Source organism: Meles meles, chromosome 13, assembly GCF_922984935.1.
Source record: "Meles meles chromosome 13, mMelMel3.1 paternal haplotype, whole genome shotgun sequence".
NCBI lineage: Eukaryota > Metazoa > Chordata > Mammalia > Carnivora > Mustelidae > Meles > Meles meles.
The window spans coordinates 78,499,968-78,519,461 of record NC_060078.1 but is presented as its reverse complement, the minus strand read 5'-3'; the positions used below and the strand labels follow the sequence as shown (position 1 = coordinate 78,519,461).

Genomic DNA, 19,494 nt, shown 5'->3' with positions numbered 1-19,494 from the left:
GCCGGAGCAGCAGCCCCCTCGCAGGGCAAGGCGGTCAGCCGATCTGGGGGGCATCACTTCCCAGCCTCAATAGCAGGGACACAGAGCCTGGCGTGGGGCTGCCCTAATTGTGAGCCACGCACGGAAAGCCAGGAGCTGAGGACCAGAACTGCTGACTCAAGGCTCCGGGAGAGAACAGAAATCCAGAACGGCTGGGCCAGAAATAGCATCCACGAGCACCTACTGATACGTAATTAGCATAACGTCTGAGGAGAGACTGAACGAGTGTGCGTGCGTGTGTGCGCATGTGTGTACACCCCCGTGCGTGTGCACAATGTGTGTGTGTGCATTACCAAGCCCTAAAAATATTTCCCTTTTTGTAACCCTCCCAGTGGGTCTGTGTAATTCCCCCTGCACCCTGTCTAGTCGTCGCTGGATGCAATTAGCCCCTAATGGTGTCTGAAGATAAGGAATTACTTCTCCTAAACACTCAGATTTTTAGGAATTGATTTGTCCACGTGAAGACAGTCTTGCCGTGACAACAGATTGACTCAGTTCCATCCCGCTGACTTTAAGGAAATGTGGGAGAGGCCCCACCAGGTTTCCTAGCAGCTTTCAGAGGCTGATTACTGTTTCTGTTTTGACACAGAATAAACACATGGTACATTTACATGGTTTTGCATCTCAAGTGAAGAATCCAGAAAGAGATGAAAGGCTCCTGCTTTGTGATGGCCCAGCCTGGGAACATGCCTCCGATCCCCAATATGGGGGCGGGGGGGGGCGGTCCTTTGTTTCTGGGAAGTCAACATCTCTCTCCAAAGGGCCTGCCCCGACCCCTTCATACTAGGGTATCATCCCCCAGGGGAGATGGGGAAGGCTGGGTGCCCAGGAATGAGGTTCGAATTAAACTCTCTTCCTCCTTCACCTAACTCAGAAAGATTCATGGATAAAAGGGAAAATTGCTCATTCACCTGAATCCTTAAGCTGACCCAAAGAAGTAACCAAGCCCCTCTGGCCCTCGGTGTCCTCATTTGTGCAATAAAAATAAACTGGAACTTCCCACCAACATGGATATTGCAAAAATCAAATAACAGATAAGGTTCTTCCCACAGCCATGCCAAGCATACAGCAAGTGCTCAATACGCGTCGGCTGCGACTGCTGCTGCAGCTGTTTCATGGAAAAGCAAGAAGGCACTCTGTCCCCACTGACTCTCACGGCAGCCCCGGGACACCAAGCCCAGCTGGCAGGTTTCCTGGAAAAGGAGTCTGCTGAGACACCCAACCAAAACGGCTCCTACCACAACTTTGCTCCAGGAACTTGTGACCTCGGGCAAGGTTCTGACCTCACTGGGCCTCAGTCTGCCCATCTTTAAAATGGGGCCAATAAAAATGGGGAGGTAGAGGAGCCCAATATCTAAACTCCAGAAATGCCGCAGGGCCATATGGTTTACAGAGTCACCCGGCAATGATGCTCAGGGAGATGGATTTCTAAAGTCAGGAGCAGGGGTACTTACTGGGGGCACAAAGTAGGGAAGTCATCCTCGAAGGGCCAGCCATTTCGCCTTTCAGCCAGGACAGAAAGAGCTAGGATTGCATGCTGGGTGGAAGCCCATGGCAGATTACACCCCTCCCCTCCTGAGCCCCAGCTTTGGGCAGCATGGGGAGGAAAGGCTGGTGCCGAGCCCAGGGTCCCGGGTGACTTGGCCTGGGAGCTCCCCCCACCCCAGAATCACAGCCTCGCCCAGGAGTCCCTGCCCCTGCAGAGTCCCCTCAGGACAGTGTGGTCCCCAGTGTGTGGGAATCACTACTATACCCCCAGAGGCCTGCACAGAGCAGAAGCTCAACAGACATTCATGAGTGAATGAAGGAAGGAAAGCATGCAAGCCACGAGGACAGATTCACAGCCACCACCACGTCCCGGCCACCGTCGTCTCCCAGCTGAACCATGGTGACAACCGCCAGTGGTCCCATGATCTCCAGCCTCCCCTCGCCACCCATCCTCCCCTTGGCCATTGGAGATTCCACACTCCCGCCCCTCCCAACTCACCTGGGTCTTGACTCCTGGGTCCCCTGCTTTAAAGGGGAAATGATCCCCCTTGCACATTGTGGGTCCCAGCAAACTTCCGGGACCCTGGCTGCAGGCCCTCCAAATCCGACCACCGCCCGCCCCATCTGCCACTCTGCCGCTGACCACACCGCTCTACCCCCGACCACCTGTGCTCCCCCGGCCCCAGCGGGTCCAGGCCTGGGACTTCATCTCATGAGCCTGAGTATAAGAGAAACTAACTTGCCAGAAAGGGCCTAGGAAGGGAGGGACCCTGAGGCAGGCATGTTCTGGTGAGAAGCCCTTCTCCCGCCCTCCCTGCCTGGCACCCTGTCTCGGTCTGTGGGTCTGTTTCTCCACCTCCCCTCGGGCAGTCCGTGACCAGGCCTGCTGCCGGCAAAGCCCTCGTCTCTCCTCCTACCTCCAGCCTGTCTGGCACCTCCAAGGCACGCACTTGGCTTGGAAGCAAAGCAGCCTCCTCAAGGGCAAAAATCTAAAATTATCACGTGGCAGCCAATATAATACGGGGCCAAGGGCATTACCAGGAATGGAGGGGGAGCTCCCAGAACCTCCCCCTGCCCTGAAAGCTTCCACCTTCCAGCAGCTGAGATGGGGACCCCCAGCCACACCCTCACTGGCCCCTCCCAGCTCCCCTAGACCATCTGCTCCCCACATCAGGTCCGACTCCCTTCCCGGCCACTCCGGGGGCCTGGGGACCGCAATCCAGCTGGGGTCACAAAGCTGAAGGTCAGCTGTGCTCCGGAGAACCTCCATCTGGCTGCCCGCTCTCCTTCCCACAAGAGGGACAAGGAAGGACATGGCCAGGGGCCTGGGTGGCGCCTCTCCACACTGGCTCTGCCCAGAAGGACAAAGCCACCAGAAGGACTCCACTGGTGAAGTAACAGCCCCTCTCCCCTGTGCCCCTATGCTGAAGGAGGCGGGGTTCCAGACGTGACCAGCCAGCTGCCCAAACACCGGCTCCCACTCATGAGACCAACCAGCAGCCGGAAGCCCCAGGTCAGGTGGCCTGTGCCTGGCCCTCCAGGAGGGTGACACTCTACAGCACATCCGGGCCCAGTATGCCCTGGAAAAAGTGGTCTTGCAGGCGCGAGAACGCAGGTAAGGGCATGTGGCTTAGGTGAATGAGACTGCTCAGCACAGCATCAGCATCCTTCAGAGAGGAGGGTCTGATCCCACCTACAGAATTAATCACTGGGCCGGCAGCTGGCAGACGCAAGGGCTCTGGGTGAAAGGACGTTTAGCAGTTTTCAAGGGGGTCACGTGTCTAACCTGGGAGGAGAGGGGACCAGCCTGGGTGGGGCCAGCGACACGGGCACTGACGGCCTCTCCAGCCAGGAAAGCCTCTCAAGTCTGGGATGAGCCTGGGGAGAGAGATGGAAGCAGTGCAGGGCTGCCTGATGCGGGCAGGGGCCGGGGGACATCTCACCAGAAGCCATGGTGACCCAAGGCCACCCGCCTGCCCCCACCCTAGGCTGCGGTTTGGGGCAGCCTTGCTCAGGGCTGTTGCACCCTGGGTTTTCTGCTCCAGCATGGAGCTACTTCCTCCTTGCAGGAAGCTGCTTCTCCCGTCTCATTGCTTCCAGGTCTATCCAGGCAGCCCTGGGCCAGACCTCCAAGTTAACCCATTCCTTCGGAACAGCAGTCCCCAGCAGGCCGACTGGCAGATCAGCTCTGGACAGGGACACTGGGTCAAGTTCACACCCACCTGGCCCATAGGCCAACACACCAGGCTCTTTGTCACCAGCCTCCAGAGGGTCCAAAAACGCATGGTCAGCTGTGGCAGCCTTGCCATGAGTGAGGGCTTCGGACTTGCATCACTAGAAAGTTCTTTATCATGACTGCCTGTATGGAGTCAGCTTCCTGCAGCTCAATGCATGGATACCTGATGCTCTCAAGACCACCTTCGTAGGCCAGGGGGTCCACTGAGCGTGGACGCTGCAGAACGGCAGGGCTGGAGGCAAAGGGAAGGCCAGAAGCCTGGCCCCCGCAGTCGACAGTGTCCCTCCCAGGACAAGTTCTGTGCTTTAGGCAGGGTTGGACACAAAGCTTGCTCTCCTCTCCATGGCCTCTCCCAGAGTCACATCTGTTCTCCCAAAGGCTTGTGTCCTAATGATTACCAGTGCGTATGGGGAGGTGTGTGAAAACTCCTGGAGAAAAGCCATTTGCACTGGGAATGTGGGGTTGTGTCATCATTTCCACAGCTGCCATTAGAGGCAGAAGGAGGCAGCAGGAAGTCACCCAGCACGCTTGCAAGAACAGAACATCTGTCGATTCCGTAATAAGACGTGCCCCGGGTCTCGCTGGCCCACCACTCCCCTCCAAGCCCAAAGAGGTGAAGACAAAACAACCACAGGCGGGGAGGAAGGAGTGCGGGAGGCGGGGCGTGGGCCACACCTGTGCGTGCCAGCTCCCCCAGGAGAGGCCCAGCCAGAAACGGGGACGGATGCAGGATGTGCCTCCTACCCGGGAGACCAGGAAGGACCTCAGATTCTGGCCCGCGCTCGAGCAGCAACAACTTCCATTTCAGCAAAATGAAATTTTCACTGGTGCATTTTTGAAATTAATTTGAAAACCTCCAGGGACCCACCAGAGCGGGGGGAAAAGACATGTTTTATTTGGATCCGTAGATCTAGGCCACCGCCCTGTGGCTAAAAGCAGCCAGAGAGGGAGCGAACTTGGCACCGGCCCACAGGTGGAGGGCGGTGGAGGCGGTGGAGGGCGGACTTCAGGCAGCGGAACCACAGCCACACCCAGTCCCGTCCTGGCCCACGGGCGTGACACGGAGACTCAGGACATGGGGTGGGACGGGGTGGGGAGGGGGGCCCTGGTCAGTGTCCAGACACCAGTCCTGCCCTGCCAGGCAGCTGGAGAAAGCGCCTTTTAAAAAATGCCAATCTGACTCTATCTCTTTCGGGCCTTGGGCCTTCTGGACCCTCTCAGAGCAAAGCCCGGCAGCCGAATGGCCAAAGCTAAAACGAGGTGGCAAAAAATCAAAAAGTAAAAAAAAAATTAAGTAGTATTATACTAAGGCCTAAAGTATAAAACAGATAACCACAAGTCCATTTTGATAAATGAGGGGATAAGTGGGGACCATACCCCCGGGAAGAGGGAGTCAGCCAGCAGGCGGCCTTCAGACCAGAGCAGCGGCTTCCCCCTCTGCCCGCCGCCCCTGCAGGCTTTAAACCCGCCAGACCCCATCATCACTTGAGCCAAGTCCTCACCATGAATTTCTCTGTCTATACAGATCCCACTGGCTCTATTTCTCTGGAGAGCCCTGATAACCCGTTGGCTCCTGCAGGACATCCCCACTGTTCCGGGGACACTTGCCTGCAAGGGTAAACTTCAGACCAGCTCCAGCCCAAATAACCACTCGTGGCATGGATCGGCAACACCTTGCAGGCCCGGTTTCTAACGCAGTCCCGGCCAGGGCCTGGGGGCGCAGAGAGCACCAGGCCCCTCCTCTCCAGGGGCAGCAAGCGCAAAAGGAAAGCTTTCTACGGCACCTGCTTAAGACCTTGGCCAGACCCTGATGGGAGACAGCAGAAGCTTCTGCTCCATCACCAGCTGGAGCAGGACGCAAAGACACAAGTTCGGAGGCTTGGGAGTGAGAATCCGCATGGGTGGCAGCTGGGGACGTGCTGGGGACACAACGGGAGAATTGTTCCCAGCAGAACGCGGCTCATTAACGGCACATTCATCAGGTCCCCCCACCCCACCAAACCCACCCCAGACACGTGGAAGGGGCTATTTAAAGACTCACTGCATGCTGCTTCCCTCCATCCCCGCCCTGTTCCCTGGGGCCTTGGCTACCCGCAGAGGCGGCCCCCAACCTGCCCTGCCCTGGCCCGCCCCGGGGCGGGCCAGGCATGAACGCCTCCTGTGTTAGGTTCCAGCAGAACCTGGAGTGTCTTTGATGGAGGCCGTGTGAGTGCTCAGGACACTCTGAACTGTTGTTTCACTTTGGGGAGCAGACTTTTGCATGATCATTCCTAATACTATTTTTATAAGCAGTGAACTCTGTGAATTGAGAACTACAGCACAGCTTTGCAAACTCCCTGGGATACACCCCAAAATCCAAGGCTGAGAAAAGCCAAAGGCCAAGAGGCTGACAGGTAACCAAGGAACCTGAGCCAGAGACAGGTGGGAACCCCTTGGCGGGAGGGGACGCAGGGGTTCCACTTGAGATCCTCAGAAGAGAGAGGTCCCACTTTCAGTGGGTTAGTGCCCCCTGCTGGACATCCCGGGAAATGCCTGGAGTGCAGACAGGCCTCCTGGCCGGGGGTGAGGGTATTTGGGTAGGAAGGACAGCCAACTGCAATCACACTCTCAAGCAAAGAGCTCAAAACAAGTTTGGTTTTCTCCTTTGGCAAAAAGCAAGGCTATCGATGCTGTCCACGGGCTAACGCCTGGGAACAGTCCTCTGGTGCCCACAGGGGACCTGGCAGGGCCGAAGGTGGCCCAGCTGGTGTTAGGTGACTCAGCAGCGAGGCTGAAAGCAGGCCCAAGGTTGAAGCCAGGCTCTGAGGCTTGCCAGCCTCTGGTGAGGGCTCAGTTCTTCCCTCTGGGTGGAAGCACCCGCAGGAAGCCCCAGGCTCCAGAAATGCAGGACACTTGGGTGTCAGTGTCCATAATGTCCTGCTGATTTCCAGCTCCTCCGACTCCACCGCGTGGCCGGCTCCCAGGCCTGGAGGACGGCGGCCCTGGGCCCCCCACACTCACCAGGCTCAAAGAACTCACGACTCTCGACCCAAAGCCCTGTTGCTCTAGCCTCACACCCTGCCAAGCTCCGCCGTCCCGGCCCTCACCGGCTCTGCTCCACCAGGTGGGCCTCCCTCAGTGCCCACAACACCAGCTGCTGCTGCCCCCTGGGCTCAGGAGGCTTCACCTGGCCAGGCCAGCAACCCCTCAGCCTCCGCGCCTCGGCTTGGGCCTAGACCATCAACAGCGCAAACACAGCAGGAGCTCAGCCCCACTGGGGAGCTTGGGCTCTGTGCACGGTCCTGGGCACCTCGTGTTGGGTGCCTGGCCCCGCATGCCCAGCACCGAGCACTTGATCTATCTATGACCCCAAATAACCCTCACAACAACCCGTTGAGGCAACTGTCACCTGCCCGCTTTACAGAAGACATGGAGGCTCCGGGAGCTGAGGTCACTTCGGCAAGGTCATGGCATCAGCGTCCCAACATCTGGCCAGGACCAACCCCCCCCCGCTCCCCCTGCCCGACAGCGAGCACCCAATAAACACGCAGGGGGGAGAGCTGGGGTGTCCCAGCTGTCTGTGACCAAGTCGGGGGTCAGGAGCAGAGGCAGAGCTGGAACTCACCCTGCCTTCTTCCCTGAACCCTGCAGACATGAGAAAAACAGACCAGAGAGTCAGGACCAGGGGTAAGCCCTGAGCGAGGCCGAGCCACAGGTGCACAGCGTGGGTGGACAGAACTCGGCAAGGGCACGAGGGGGGTTTCCAGGCGGAGGGACGCCTCGCCGGTTCACGCTGATCCGTAACAACTGGGACGGGGCTGGAAGAGTCTATTTTACAGAGAAATGGCTCAAAAAGAAGAATGCGAACTACTGGGGGCGTTTAAGCTCCTTAGCCATTTCCACACTTCGAAGCTTCCATTCGTTCACAGGCCCAAGCAGTGATCAGGCCACTGACGGACTCAAACTCCTCATCTCAAACTCAGCTTCCGAAAGAAGGCGCGCTGGCCGGGCGCCCTCCGTGCACGCCCCGTGAAGACTATACTTGACGGGACACAAACTGAAGAGAGGGGACATCCGGCGTCCGGTGCAACTTCAAGTGCAAGGAGAGAGTTCTGTCTGGAAGCCCTGGCAGAGGGGAGGGGAGACGCTCGGACCCGTGGCCTCAGAGCGAAGCCGAAGCCACAGGGGCAAGCCCAGCAACTGTCAAACCCCACTGACGAGCGTGCCCAAAGGTGACAGATTTGCCGCCCCTGAGCACACGGGGGGGGGTGTGTTGTCGAGGGGTGTCCCCTCAGCTCTGCAGCCCCGTCAGCCCGGAGGCTGTGGCGCCTGCCCCTTCCACTCTCCCTCCTGCTGGTCTCACCACGGGCCCACGTCCTCCCTGCGCTGCCCTCTCAGGACCCCAAAGACCAAGCAAGTGACTCAAGTGCTGATAGGAATGGCCCCCCCCCCACCCCTCAACCCCCGGCCTCCAGCGCGCTGCTGCCCCAGGCCCAGGGACCAGGAGGTCGGGCCCCGACAGGGAAGCGCCCGGTGACGCAGATGAGCACCAGAAGTCGGGGCTGCCCTTGCCTCCCCGTCACCCCTTCCTGCTGAGTCACCTCCTCCTTCCGGAACCTCTGTCCTGGCCCCCCCATCTCTGCTGGTGAGGCCCACCGCCCCGCTGAGCGGACTCCCACACGACCTGCTCTGCCTGCCTCCTCTGTCCCCTCACATCGACCCCCACAGACACCAGGATAACCCCACTCGAGTTCTGATAAGGGCCTTGCTTTGCCTGAAACTTTCTGCAGCCTTAGGAATCCAGGCGAGAAAATTCCCTGGCCTCCCACATGGGCTCCTGCGCCCCATCCCTGTCCCGGTCTCCTCCCAGGCTTGTCCTCTCCCTCTCCCTGCTCTAACCTCACCAAGTCAATCCCCTGATGCTCCTGGCAGCTTTTCCTGGGCCTGGGCTCCGGCAGATGCCGCCCCTGTGTGTCTACCCGCTCAGGCCCCTCCCGGCCCACCCTATAGTCATCCTGGGGTGTCACCCAAACACGGACGCCCACCCCAGGTGGGGGTAACCGTGCCCACCGTGCAAGGCCAGGCTGGGCTGGGCCCCGACCTCTGAGCACCCTGTTTTCAGCTGGGGTGTCCTGCTCCCCTACTAAAGTCTCAGCCACTGCAGCTTCTCCAGCCCCCGCACACAGCCCGGCCTATGTTAAATGCTCAACACATGGCAGCTCCTTCCCTGCAGCCCCTGACCTCCCCCGCGGGTAGGGCAGGCCACTGACAGCTGACAGACAGCAGGGACAACTGGGCCATCTTCTCGGAATCTGAGTCTGAGGCAGGACCTGCAACCTAATTCGCAAGCCAAGTGGAATGTTAATGAATGCAAAGTGCAAATGCAGAGCCCCATGTTCCAGAAGGATCGAGAATTTCAGGACGGTGAGAGCACAGCACCGAAATAAGCGCAGGGCCCTTCCGAGCACCAGGCCCTGGGTGACTGTCTGGGTGGCATGTCCATGAAGCCAGTCCTTGTTCTAGACCCCAAGGAGGAGTCTACGCGGGGTGCCTGTACCGCCCCCCTGGGCTGCCGGAGGGCAGCGTTGCTAGAGCAGAGATGAGAAGCAGGTGGGGACAGTTCGGCCCCTCCGTGCCAGCCCCTGTCTCCACCCGTGCATCCCTGACCCGCCAGGGCTCGTCCTGAGACGTCATTCTCAGGGAGCTGGGCCCTCGACCATGCCCGGTGCCCCTGCCAGCCCTCAGCGGGGCTCCTGGACAGACCCTGAAACGGCAGAGCAGCCAGGGCCCGGAGATGAGGGCCTCACACGTCTATTCCCGTGTCACTTCTGTTCGCGAGCCTTGATTTCTTCTCCTGTAAAATGGACTGGGGGAAAAAAAAATAAAAATAAAATGGACTGGGGGTAGGGCAGGTGGAGGTCTTTCTAGTAAACCTCTCAGACGCCTTTTCCGGGTTGAAGAGTTAACCAATGTTTGCCAAGTCTTAGTGGAATAACAAAGAAGCTGAATTCAAAATTCACAGCGTGTTGATATTTTTGGAGGATGACAGAAATGTTGATTTAATGTAAGCCTTTTGTGTCAAAGAGAAGCGTTAACTCCCAGAGGGCACATAAGCCACCACGCTTCCAGGAGGCCGACAGAACTTACTGTCATGGCGTCCTTTCCTGCTAGGACTAGCTGTTACGGGACCTTACAATCCCTTGGGACACAGATCCCTAGGGAGTCACTATTAACGGTCAGAACTCACCATCCCTGACTCAGCACCTCGCTCGCAAACAACGGGTCCCATTCGGATGCAGTTTCCCCCCAGAAAGAACCTGAGAAACATGGACAGTGGCCAAGCCGGGCTAGCACTTGGCCTGCCAGCCCCGCAAGGCCGGCCCTGGGGAGGTGCTGTCACTTACGGTTGCCCGTTGATTCCCTGTTCTGGGATTTTGAGCCCTTCCCGGCAGATCCCCCACAGACCTGATAGCAAACTGCATTTCAGAGATCGGCCAGAGTTCCCAAGTGAATCCCCTGTCCAAGGACAGGCAAGAGAGTGACCTGGCTGTCGTAGAGGGTGACAATATCCCTACGATCCAGGCCCAACACACCCGGTCCTGTCAGGCCAGATGGGCGACAGCATCTTATCTCCCGTTGCACATCACCATCTGGAAGGGATTAGCACAACCATCCTTCCTCACAGGCGCTTGGTTTTTCCTCCTCGAATCCCCAAGTGCACACGATCACGTCATCGGGTGAGAGCTAAGGCCAAGGGCTCAGCTCAGATGGAAAGTCAGATGCAAGCTAGAGGGAAGAAACTTGGACGCTGTTGTCCCGGGGAGCTCAGCTCAGTGGGTCGGGGCACTGGACAGCGGGCCAGCAGAGGGATGTGCTTCGATAAGGCGAGCCTGGGTGATGGGAGACACAGCACAGTCAGCGGCCGCCGAGCAGCAAAGCCCAAATCCAAGGTGCCCGGACCTGCTTACAAATTGGCCGGACACTCCAAGGCAGGCCCGTCGAGCTATTTCTGGTCTCCCTTCAGATAAACCAGTATGTGAAACCCAGCCCATGAGAGAGTGCGAACAGCCCCTTAAACATCGCTGACCTTCACACGTCCAGCTGGGGGCCGGCTGTGCACAGTTAACCCTGAACAGGGGTAGCCATTCCTTTCCAGTACATTCTCACCCTCTCTCCCTCCATAGAGCAAACCTGTGCTCACAGAAGGAAAATTACTTTTAAGCTTGACCCAAGCAAAACCGTCTACTTAAGAGAGGAAAGGTCATAAGCACCATCCCAGACCTACGTGAGGGCCTCTGCGGCGGGTCGGGAATTGCCACCAGTCACCGGTCACCCAGTCACCTGGGTCCTGCTTCCCAGCGCAGGATTCCTTCCAGGCCCTCCCAGGCCCTGGTGACAGAGACTGAGGACAGGGGGAGGCAGAGGACACAAGGAAATGCATCTCAGATATCCAAGATTCAGGGATTTCTCAGATATCCAAGATTCAGGGATTTCTTCAGCCCAATATAGTAGAGCAGCTCGAGGCCCGTGAAAACCCACCACAAGAACATCACATGATCGTCTGAAGTATGAAATTGTCAATATTTGAACATGGCCGATGGGGGCCTCCATCTCATAGGAGCCGGCTGGGCCAGAACCTCAAAGCCCTGAGCAGGCGCAGAGATGTACCCCGATTTCCTACGCCCGCTGGGAACTGGCCGCGTCATTTGGATTTGTCGGCATGTACCTTTCACCGATCTCTTTTAAATGGTACAAAGGAATTCTGTTATTTACTTTTAATTTTTTGATAGTCTGTTATTTAGAGAAGATTTTTAGGTAATCCCTTTTCTTTAAAAAAAAAGAAAAGTTTATGTATTTATTTGAGGGAAAGAGAGAGGGAGGGACAGAAGGACAGGGAGAAAATCTCCGCAGACTCCACACTGAGCACAGAGCCGGATGCAGGACTCGATCTTATGACCCTGAGATCGTGACCAGAGCCGAAGTCAAGAGTCAGACGCTTAACCAAGTGAGCCACGCTGGTGCCCCTGGGTGATTCCATTTCTAAATTAAAACAAAAACAATAATACTTTCACTTTGTCATTCAGTTCTTTCTAAGGCGCTCGCTTACATAAAGATTCAGCTGAACTCTGTGAGGCAGTAGAACCCACTCGGGCTAACCCACGGCTGAAAATCTTTTTGTGCACATGGATGCCGCCACAATAAACGAAACGACTTGGGAGCAAGAAGAGAAACAGAAGCTGTAAGTCAGGACGAATTCCCTGTACTTCCAACTTCAGAACTTTCTGAACTGGAGGCTCTGACCCTGGGCCGGAGGGACCACCTGTGCTCCCGGCACGTCCTGCCGATGACAGAAATCAGAAACCCCAGCCACCAGCTGGGGCAGAGGTGTCCAGTCCTGGGGAGCTGCTGGTAGCCAGACAGGGGAGGAGACCAGCATCTGGACAGGCCCGCTTTCCCCCGTGGTTCTCCAGGTGTGGAGCCCAGACCAGCAGCACCGTCACCGGGGAAGCTGTAGGAATGCCGAGTCCGGAGCTGCTCCCCAGGACTCCCCAGTCAGACACCTTAAGGCCGGGGCAGCGACGTGTGCTATAACTGGCTTCTTCTGGTGCACACTGGAGTCTGGTCTCCACGGACCTGAGTCAGTCGAGAGGCTGCCCCGCGGCGTCCAAGGGAGCGCTCCAGGGTCTAAAGGGACCCTTGTCTGGGATTCCTGACGAAAGGAAAGGCACCTGCGGCTCTGGGATGTGAGCAGACTGCCCTGTTCTATTCTGTTTAACAAGTGTATTGTGCAAGGTTTCATCGAAACAATTCTGTGGCTTTAAAAACATTTTTGAACGTACTTAACAGACAGGAGTATGAGTGGCCACTGACAATGCAGTCATCCGCAGAATGTTCTCGAAGGTCTGGGCCCAGGGTGGCCCACAGCACAAAGGCAAGCTCAGCCCCTTACAGCAGGTTCCCACGCTCCTCCCTGAGCAAGGAGCACTCTTGGATGTCCTCCAGAGGCTTTCCTCGAGGAGATGGGGCACATCCAAATCCCTTCTGCCTTACTAGAGAACTGTCTCAGAGAGAGGAATGCCATCTCTCTTTTTCCCTATTCAGAAAGAGGACAGCACGGGGTGCCTGGGTGGCTCAGTTGGTTAAGCAGCTGCCTTCGGCTCAGGTCATGATCCTGGAGTCCCGGGATCGAGTCCCACATTGGGCTCCCTGCTCGGCGGGGAGTCTGCTTCTCCCTCTGACTTCTCCCTTCTCATGCCCGCTCTCTCTCTCACACACAAATTAATAAATAAAATCTTAAAAAAGAAAGAAAGAAAGAAAGAAGACAGCTCATGAGGGAAGGATATAGCACCAAAGAATTTACAGGGAACAGGAGGGAGGAACAAAAGTGGCTTAAAGCAAACCCTCCAGCCCACTTAAAGACTTTTTTTAAGTTTTAAATTTAAAGTACCAACCCTGCTCCTGGGAGGGGCAGCCCTCTAGAGGGACAGTCACGGGTCTCCTCAGCCTATTTCCTCCCACCCCCAAGCCTCACGCTCTGCCTCTCCTGCCACTGCTCTGGGCAGGACGAAGAAGGGAGCAGAGGGGGGTGCCAGTGTCCCCCCAACTCACAATCTGAAACCCTAATCCCCAGTGTGCTGGAATTAGGAGGTGGGGCCCTTGGGAGGTGCCCAGGTCCAGAGCACCCCCACAGACAGGATCAGCGCCCTTCTCAAACAGACCTCGCCGAGCTCGACCACCGCTTCCCCTACGTGAGGACACAGCGAGAAGTCCGCAGTGTGGAAGAGGGTCCTCACCCGACCACGGGGCCGTCCAGCCTCCAGACCTGGGAGCAGCACATTTCCGCTGTTTCCGAGGCCCCTGGTCTGGGATGCTTTGTCACAGCAGCCCCAACGGGCCCAGACGGGTGGGCTGGCCCCGCGGGGCCTGGGCTGACGTTGCTAACAGTCCCCGCCCGCCCAGAATGCCCTTCGTCGTTACTCCCAGGGATCGGCAAGGTCAGGGGCAGCTGATTCTTCTTATTCACGCGGTTACATTCTAGAAAGGTGTCACGGACACCGAATTAGCTAGTTCTGAACCGCTGTCCCCAGGGGTTATGCCGGCTTGGGTTCCTGCAAGCTTCTGGTCACAGCCCTTCTGTCAACGGGTCACCGCGGAACCCTGCGTTACGTGCATTTCTGTGTGAAAACGCCTTGTGTACTAGACATCACTGAGTTCACAGCCAACAGCACCGGCGCCCCTTAGGCCCAGGTGCGGCTCATCTAGCAGGAGGAGCCCCTACAGAAGGCACACCACAGCCTTCCTGCACCGAAACGCACTGCACGGCGTTTCAGCAACTCCACTTGGGGGCCACTGTAAGCAGCAAAATCGTGAACGAAAAGCACAACGTTACAAACACCGTGGCAGTAAATATACCGTGAGAGGACCTTGGTTTCCGCCGCGAGAGCCGGAATGAGACAGGGTCTCCTGCTCTACCCCAGCTGGCACACGCCCCCCAGGTACCTCCGCGTCCCTCGCTGCTCTGTGCACGTTCACAGAAGGCCACGGAGAGCCGTGAGCACTGACCGCGGGGTTACACACAAACCTCAGCAAGAGGCAAATTCACGAAGACGGAAGCAACAAATAAGGAGTATTTTGTGGAAGTGACCAAAGCCGGCCCAATCCCTGCTCCCATCAGCACGGCTCCTTTTCTGTTAATTTCCAGTAAAATCCAGACTAATGCACCCCCGGACAAATGTTCAGTAATGCTGGCCGAGCACCAAAGTCGCTCACTGGACTCTACCTGAATCTGTCCACTGGGAGATGAAGCTAGAAAGCCGGGCACGTTCTCAGCATTGAGAAAATCTGTACTTAACCCCGGGTTCCTTCCTGCATCCTGTGATCCCTCTCAGTCACGGTCCGTGGTGACACAGCTTCTCTACAATGCGTCACCTTCCTTGGACTTGAAAGAGGCCAGGGATGTAGGTGGAACCCCAGGCGTCATGGAAGGAGGAAACGGGCTCTACCCGCAGCCAGGGACGGTCAGAACGCACGCAGGCTTGGCAGACACGCTGAATCCGCCTCACATCCCAGCGGGGCCACTCACCAGCGCCGTGCCCTCAAACACACCAGTGTGACTGAGCCTCGGTTGGTCCCGATGTCAAAGGGCAAAGGGGTCCAGGACAGAACCCCTCACCTCCTAGGGATGTTTGTTGGAGGACTTACAGGGACACTCGATGTGACATGCTCCGTAAGGTGCCAGGAGCAAAGGAGGCTGCCTTGCATGCAAGCTTTAAGAGTAGCCCTCACTGGAGGGTCTGGGACACGTCGCTTAAAATACAGCCTAAGGGCTAGGAGGGGACTTTGGCAACACTGACCAAGACCCAAGGGCACTTTAGTTCTTCTTGGAGCCACAGACCTGCCCAGCCAAGTCCTCCTGCATCCAATGCTCAGAAAGCTTCCCCCTCACCTCTCGGGTCCCTCCGTAAAATGGGAGGATGAGGATGATCTCAGCCCCCTTCCAGCCTTCCCTAAGGGGGGGTGTGCCCCACCAGCTTCCCAGGTCGGGGTCAAATGGAAGCAACCTGTTCACCATGGTTTCCCTAGTGCCATGGAACACCGCAAACAGGGAGCTGTTTTAGTGATACAAACATAAATCAAAATGTCTGTGTATAACACCTTAAACTTATACAGTGTCACATTTATACGGAAACAGAAAAGACCCCAAATAGCCAGAGGAACATTGAAAAAGAAAACCAAAGCTGGTGGCATCACAATCCCCAACTTCAAGCTCTATTACAAAGCTGTCATCATCCAGACAGTCTGGTACTGGCACAGAAACAGACCCATAGATCAATGGAACAGAACAGAGAACCCAGATATGGACCCTCAACTCTACGGTCAACTAATTTTCAACAAAGCAGGAAAGAATGCCCAGTAGAAAAAAGACAGTCTCTTCAACAAATGGTGCTGGGAAAATTGGACAGCCACATGCAGAAGAATGAGACTGGACCATTTCCTTACACCACACACGAAAATAGACTCAAATGGATGAAAGATCTAAATGCGAGACAGGAATCCATCAAAATCCTAGAGGAGAACACAGGCAGCAACCTGTGACCTTGGCTGCAGCAACTTCTCGCCAGATATGTCTCCAAAGGCAAGGGAAACAAAGGCAAAAATGAATTACTGGGACTTCATCGGGATAAAAAGCTTTTGCACAGCAAAGGAAACGGTTGATAAAAGCAAAAGACAACCAACAGAATGAGAGAAGATATTTGCAAATGTCTTATCTGATAAAGGGTTAATATCTAAAATCTATAAAGAACTTACCAAACTCAACACCCAAAGAACAAATAATCCAGTCAAGAAATAGGCAGAGGACATGAAAAGACATTTCAGCAAATAAGACATCCAGATGGCCAACAGACACATGAAAAAGTGCTCCACGTCACTCGGCATCAGGGAAATACAAATCAAAACCACAATGAGATATCACCTCACGCCAGTCAGAATGGCTAAAATTAACAAGTCAGGAAATGACAGATGTTGGTGAGGATGCGGAGAAAGGGGAACCCTCCTCCACTGTTGGTGGAAATGCAAGCTGGTGCATCCACTCTGGAAAACAGCATGGAGGTTCCTCAAAAAGTTGAAAATGGAGCTAACCTACGACCCAGCAATTGCACTACTGGGTATTTACCCTAAAGATATAAATGTAGTGATCCAAAGGGCACCTGCACCCCAATGTTTATAGCAGCAATGTCCACAATAGCCAAAGTACAGAAAGAGCACAGATGTCCATCAACAGAAGAATGGATAAAGGAGATGTGATACACACACACACACACACACACACACACACACACACACAATGGAATACTACTCAGCCACCAAAAATAAAATCTTGCCATTTGCAAAGACGTGGACAGAACTAGAGGGTAATACACTAAGCGAAATAAGTCAGTCAGAGAAAGACGATTATCATATGATCTCACTGAAACGTGGAATCTAAGAAACAAAACAGAGGATCACAGGGGAAGGGAGGAAAAATAAAAGGAGACAAAATCAGAGAGGTAGATAAATCATAAGAGACTTAATCATAGGAAACAAACTGAGGGTTGCTGGAGGGGAGGGGGTGAAGGGGTGGGGTGACCGGGTGATGGACATTAAGGAGGGCACGTGATTTAAGGGGCACTGGGTGTTATATAAGACTGATGAGTCATTAACTTCTACCTCTGAAACTAATGATACACTATATGTTAATTAATTAAATTTAAATAAAAATAAATAAAATGTGTATAACACCTTAAACTTATACAGTGTCCTATGTGAATTAAATCTCAGTAAAACTGGAAAAAATGTGTCTGTATACATGACATAATCCTTTACGCATATACACGGGGAGTGGGGCGGGGAGGAGCAGGAGTGCACAGAGAGATGGCCGTGTGTGTGTGTGTGTGTGTGTGTGTGTGCACGCGCGTGTGTATTAGCATCTGAACCACGTCCTGGGGCTGACTCTGAGCAAGCCGGGTTCAAACGCAGTAAGGGCCAGTGGGGTTAAGAGCAGCGGACGTGGATGTCCGCGCCGGCTGTGGGGCTGCTGGGGCATGAAGAGCAGGTGAGGGAAGGCCCCACTGGCCAAACTCCTCTGCCAAGCAAAGGCCCAGGACCTGCTCCCGTTCCCCCTTGTGCCGCCTGCTCCTCTCTCCGCCCGGCACCCCCAGAAGAAAAAACAAGCAGCTAACGCAGCTCGTGTCCTGGGAGGTCAGAGGCAGCTAACCAAGTCATTCCTTGACAAGGTATAAATAGCACGTCCTTTCTCCCAGAGGACTTCTATTTTAAACAGGGCCCTCGAAGATCACAAGGGAACAAATTTCTAAAATGCCCATTGGGGCAGGGTCCTCCTGGTGTCCCCTGCGCTGCCTAAGGAAGGGGCCCGAGCCCTATGTAGGAGGCGCATGTAGACCTAGGTAGAGGTGGGCATGCAGGGGAGGGGAGGGTGAGGTGGGAGGCAGCCGCAGGGCCTGGGTCCCGGGGTCCCACCACCAGACGCAGACCCAGCCCCCCTGTACCTCTGGGCCGTCAGATCCCTGGAGACCTGGCTGGGGGCATCACCGTGGTGTGAAGAGACAACTAACAGTGGGTTTTCCAGGTCCTCAAGGGCAGCTGGCTGGATGACATCATCTGCTACATGTGACCTGGGGAGGGGAGAGGACAGGGAAAAACCAAGGCTCAGACATGTTCCCAAAAGTTTTCAGTGTGTTGGAATAACACATTTTACGTGGACTGAGAGCAGGGCCGAAAGCAAGGGGTCTGCTGCTACTCCAAGTGCGGCCCACAGGTGGCGCTGGCCCAGGAGGGCTTCGTTAAAAGCAAAGAAACCCAGGGCAAGTTTAGAAGCCTGCAGAGCGACCTGAGAGAGTAATTCCGTCTGCTGAATCTAATAATAAAAGTCAGGATATGGCAAAACATCCTACAAGGCACAGGCCAGCCCCACCACCAAGAGCTACCTGGCTCAGAACGTCAGTAGTGCTCAGGCTGAGAAACCTTGGCCACGAGTCTTGTTTCATTTTCTAGGAATTGTATTTTTTAAAGTTTTGATCTATATGCATTAAAAACTTAAAAAAAAAAAATTAAGGGGCGCCTGGGTGGCTCAGTGGGTTAAGCCTCTGCCTTCAGCTCAGGTCATGATCTCAGGGTCCTGGGATCGAGCCCCACATCGGGTTCTCTGCTCAGCGAGGAGCCTCCTTCCCCCCTTCTCTCTCTGCCTGACTCTCTGCCTACTTGAGATCTCTCTCTCTGTCAAATAAATAAATAAAAATATATTAAAAAAATTTAAGATCCTATTTTTAAGTAATCTCTACACCCAATGTGGGACTCAAACTCGCCCCAGGATCAAGAGTCACAGACTTCACCGACTGAGCCGGCCGGGCGCCCTGAAACTTAAAACTTAAAAGCAACACTGGCCCTTCATCTGTTGAGAAGGTGGACACCAGACAGCCTCCAAGAGCAGCAGGTTTTGCAAGTTCAAAGGGACACGGGTCACTGTCATACACTGGTCACACTTTAGCTCACTCTGCTGGTTAACCCCTCCCATAATCGGGTGCGTCTTACTAGTTCATCAGAGAGGACCACGAGTTTGTCTTTCTGATGAACTTGGCTCTGGGCAGTAAGTGGCAGGACGTTCTCTTTCACCCCCTGAGTGGACAGCGAATGCACACAGGCTCTTAGTGAACAAGAAAGAGGTGAGCCAGGCCACTGGAGTTGAGAGTCTCAGGCAAGAGTCATTTTTTTAAAAATGCGTGTTTATTTAGTAACAATTGTAGTAGACACTAAGAAGAACCATACTGATGGCTAAGAGCAGAAACCAGGAGGTCCGGGCCAGTAGAGGGAGTAGGGAATTATTTCCTTGTGGAGTGGTAAACTGAGGCCAGCCAGCCAGCTCGGTGATAATGACTACACGCCAGGAACTGTTAGTCTAAGTGCTCATAGATGTCACAGCAGTCCTGTGAGGTGGGTACTCTCGCTATCCTCTTTTGATGGATATGGAAACCAAGACACAGAGAGGCTGAGTAACTTGTCCTTGGTTGCACAGCTAGCAAGCGGGCAGAACCAGGTTACAAACCCAAGCCTGATGCTAGGGGCCATGTTTTTAACCACCACTCTAGGATGTGTCCCAGAGGTTGAAGAGTGAGAGAAACAGAGAGTGTCTGAGGTAAGCGAAGCCACCTATCTGACCAGGAAGGAGTTCAGCATCTGGGAGCAAATGAATGCAA

General features: G+C 55.2%; 1 protein-coding gene across 9 annotated transcripts in view; it reads right to left on the bottom strand.

Annotated features, from left to right (window-relative positions):
* The window catches only part of TACC2 (transforming acidic coiled-coil containing protein 2), a 186,343-nt gene that overhangs the window by 80,389 nt on the left and 86,460 nt on the right, over positions 1-19,494 (bottom strand). For 8 of the 9 annotated variants that reach the window (XM_046027938.1, XM_046027944.1, XM_046027939.1 and 5 more), the window contains one exon: positions 17,791-17,916. The exons of the other annotated variant lie outside the window; for it this stretch is intronic. In XM_046027938.1, coding sequence (XP_045883894.1) covers positions 17,791-17,916 — 126 coding nt within the window. The remainder of the gene's footprint in view (positions 1-17,790; positions 17,917-19,494) is intronic. 9 annotated transcript variants of the gene reach the window in all.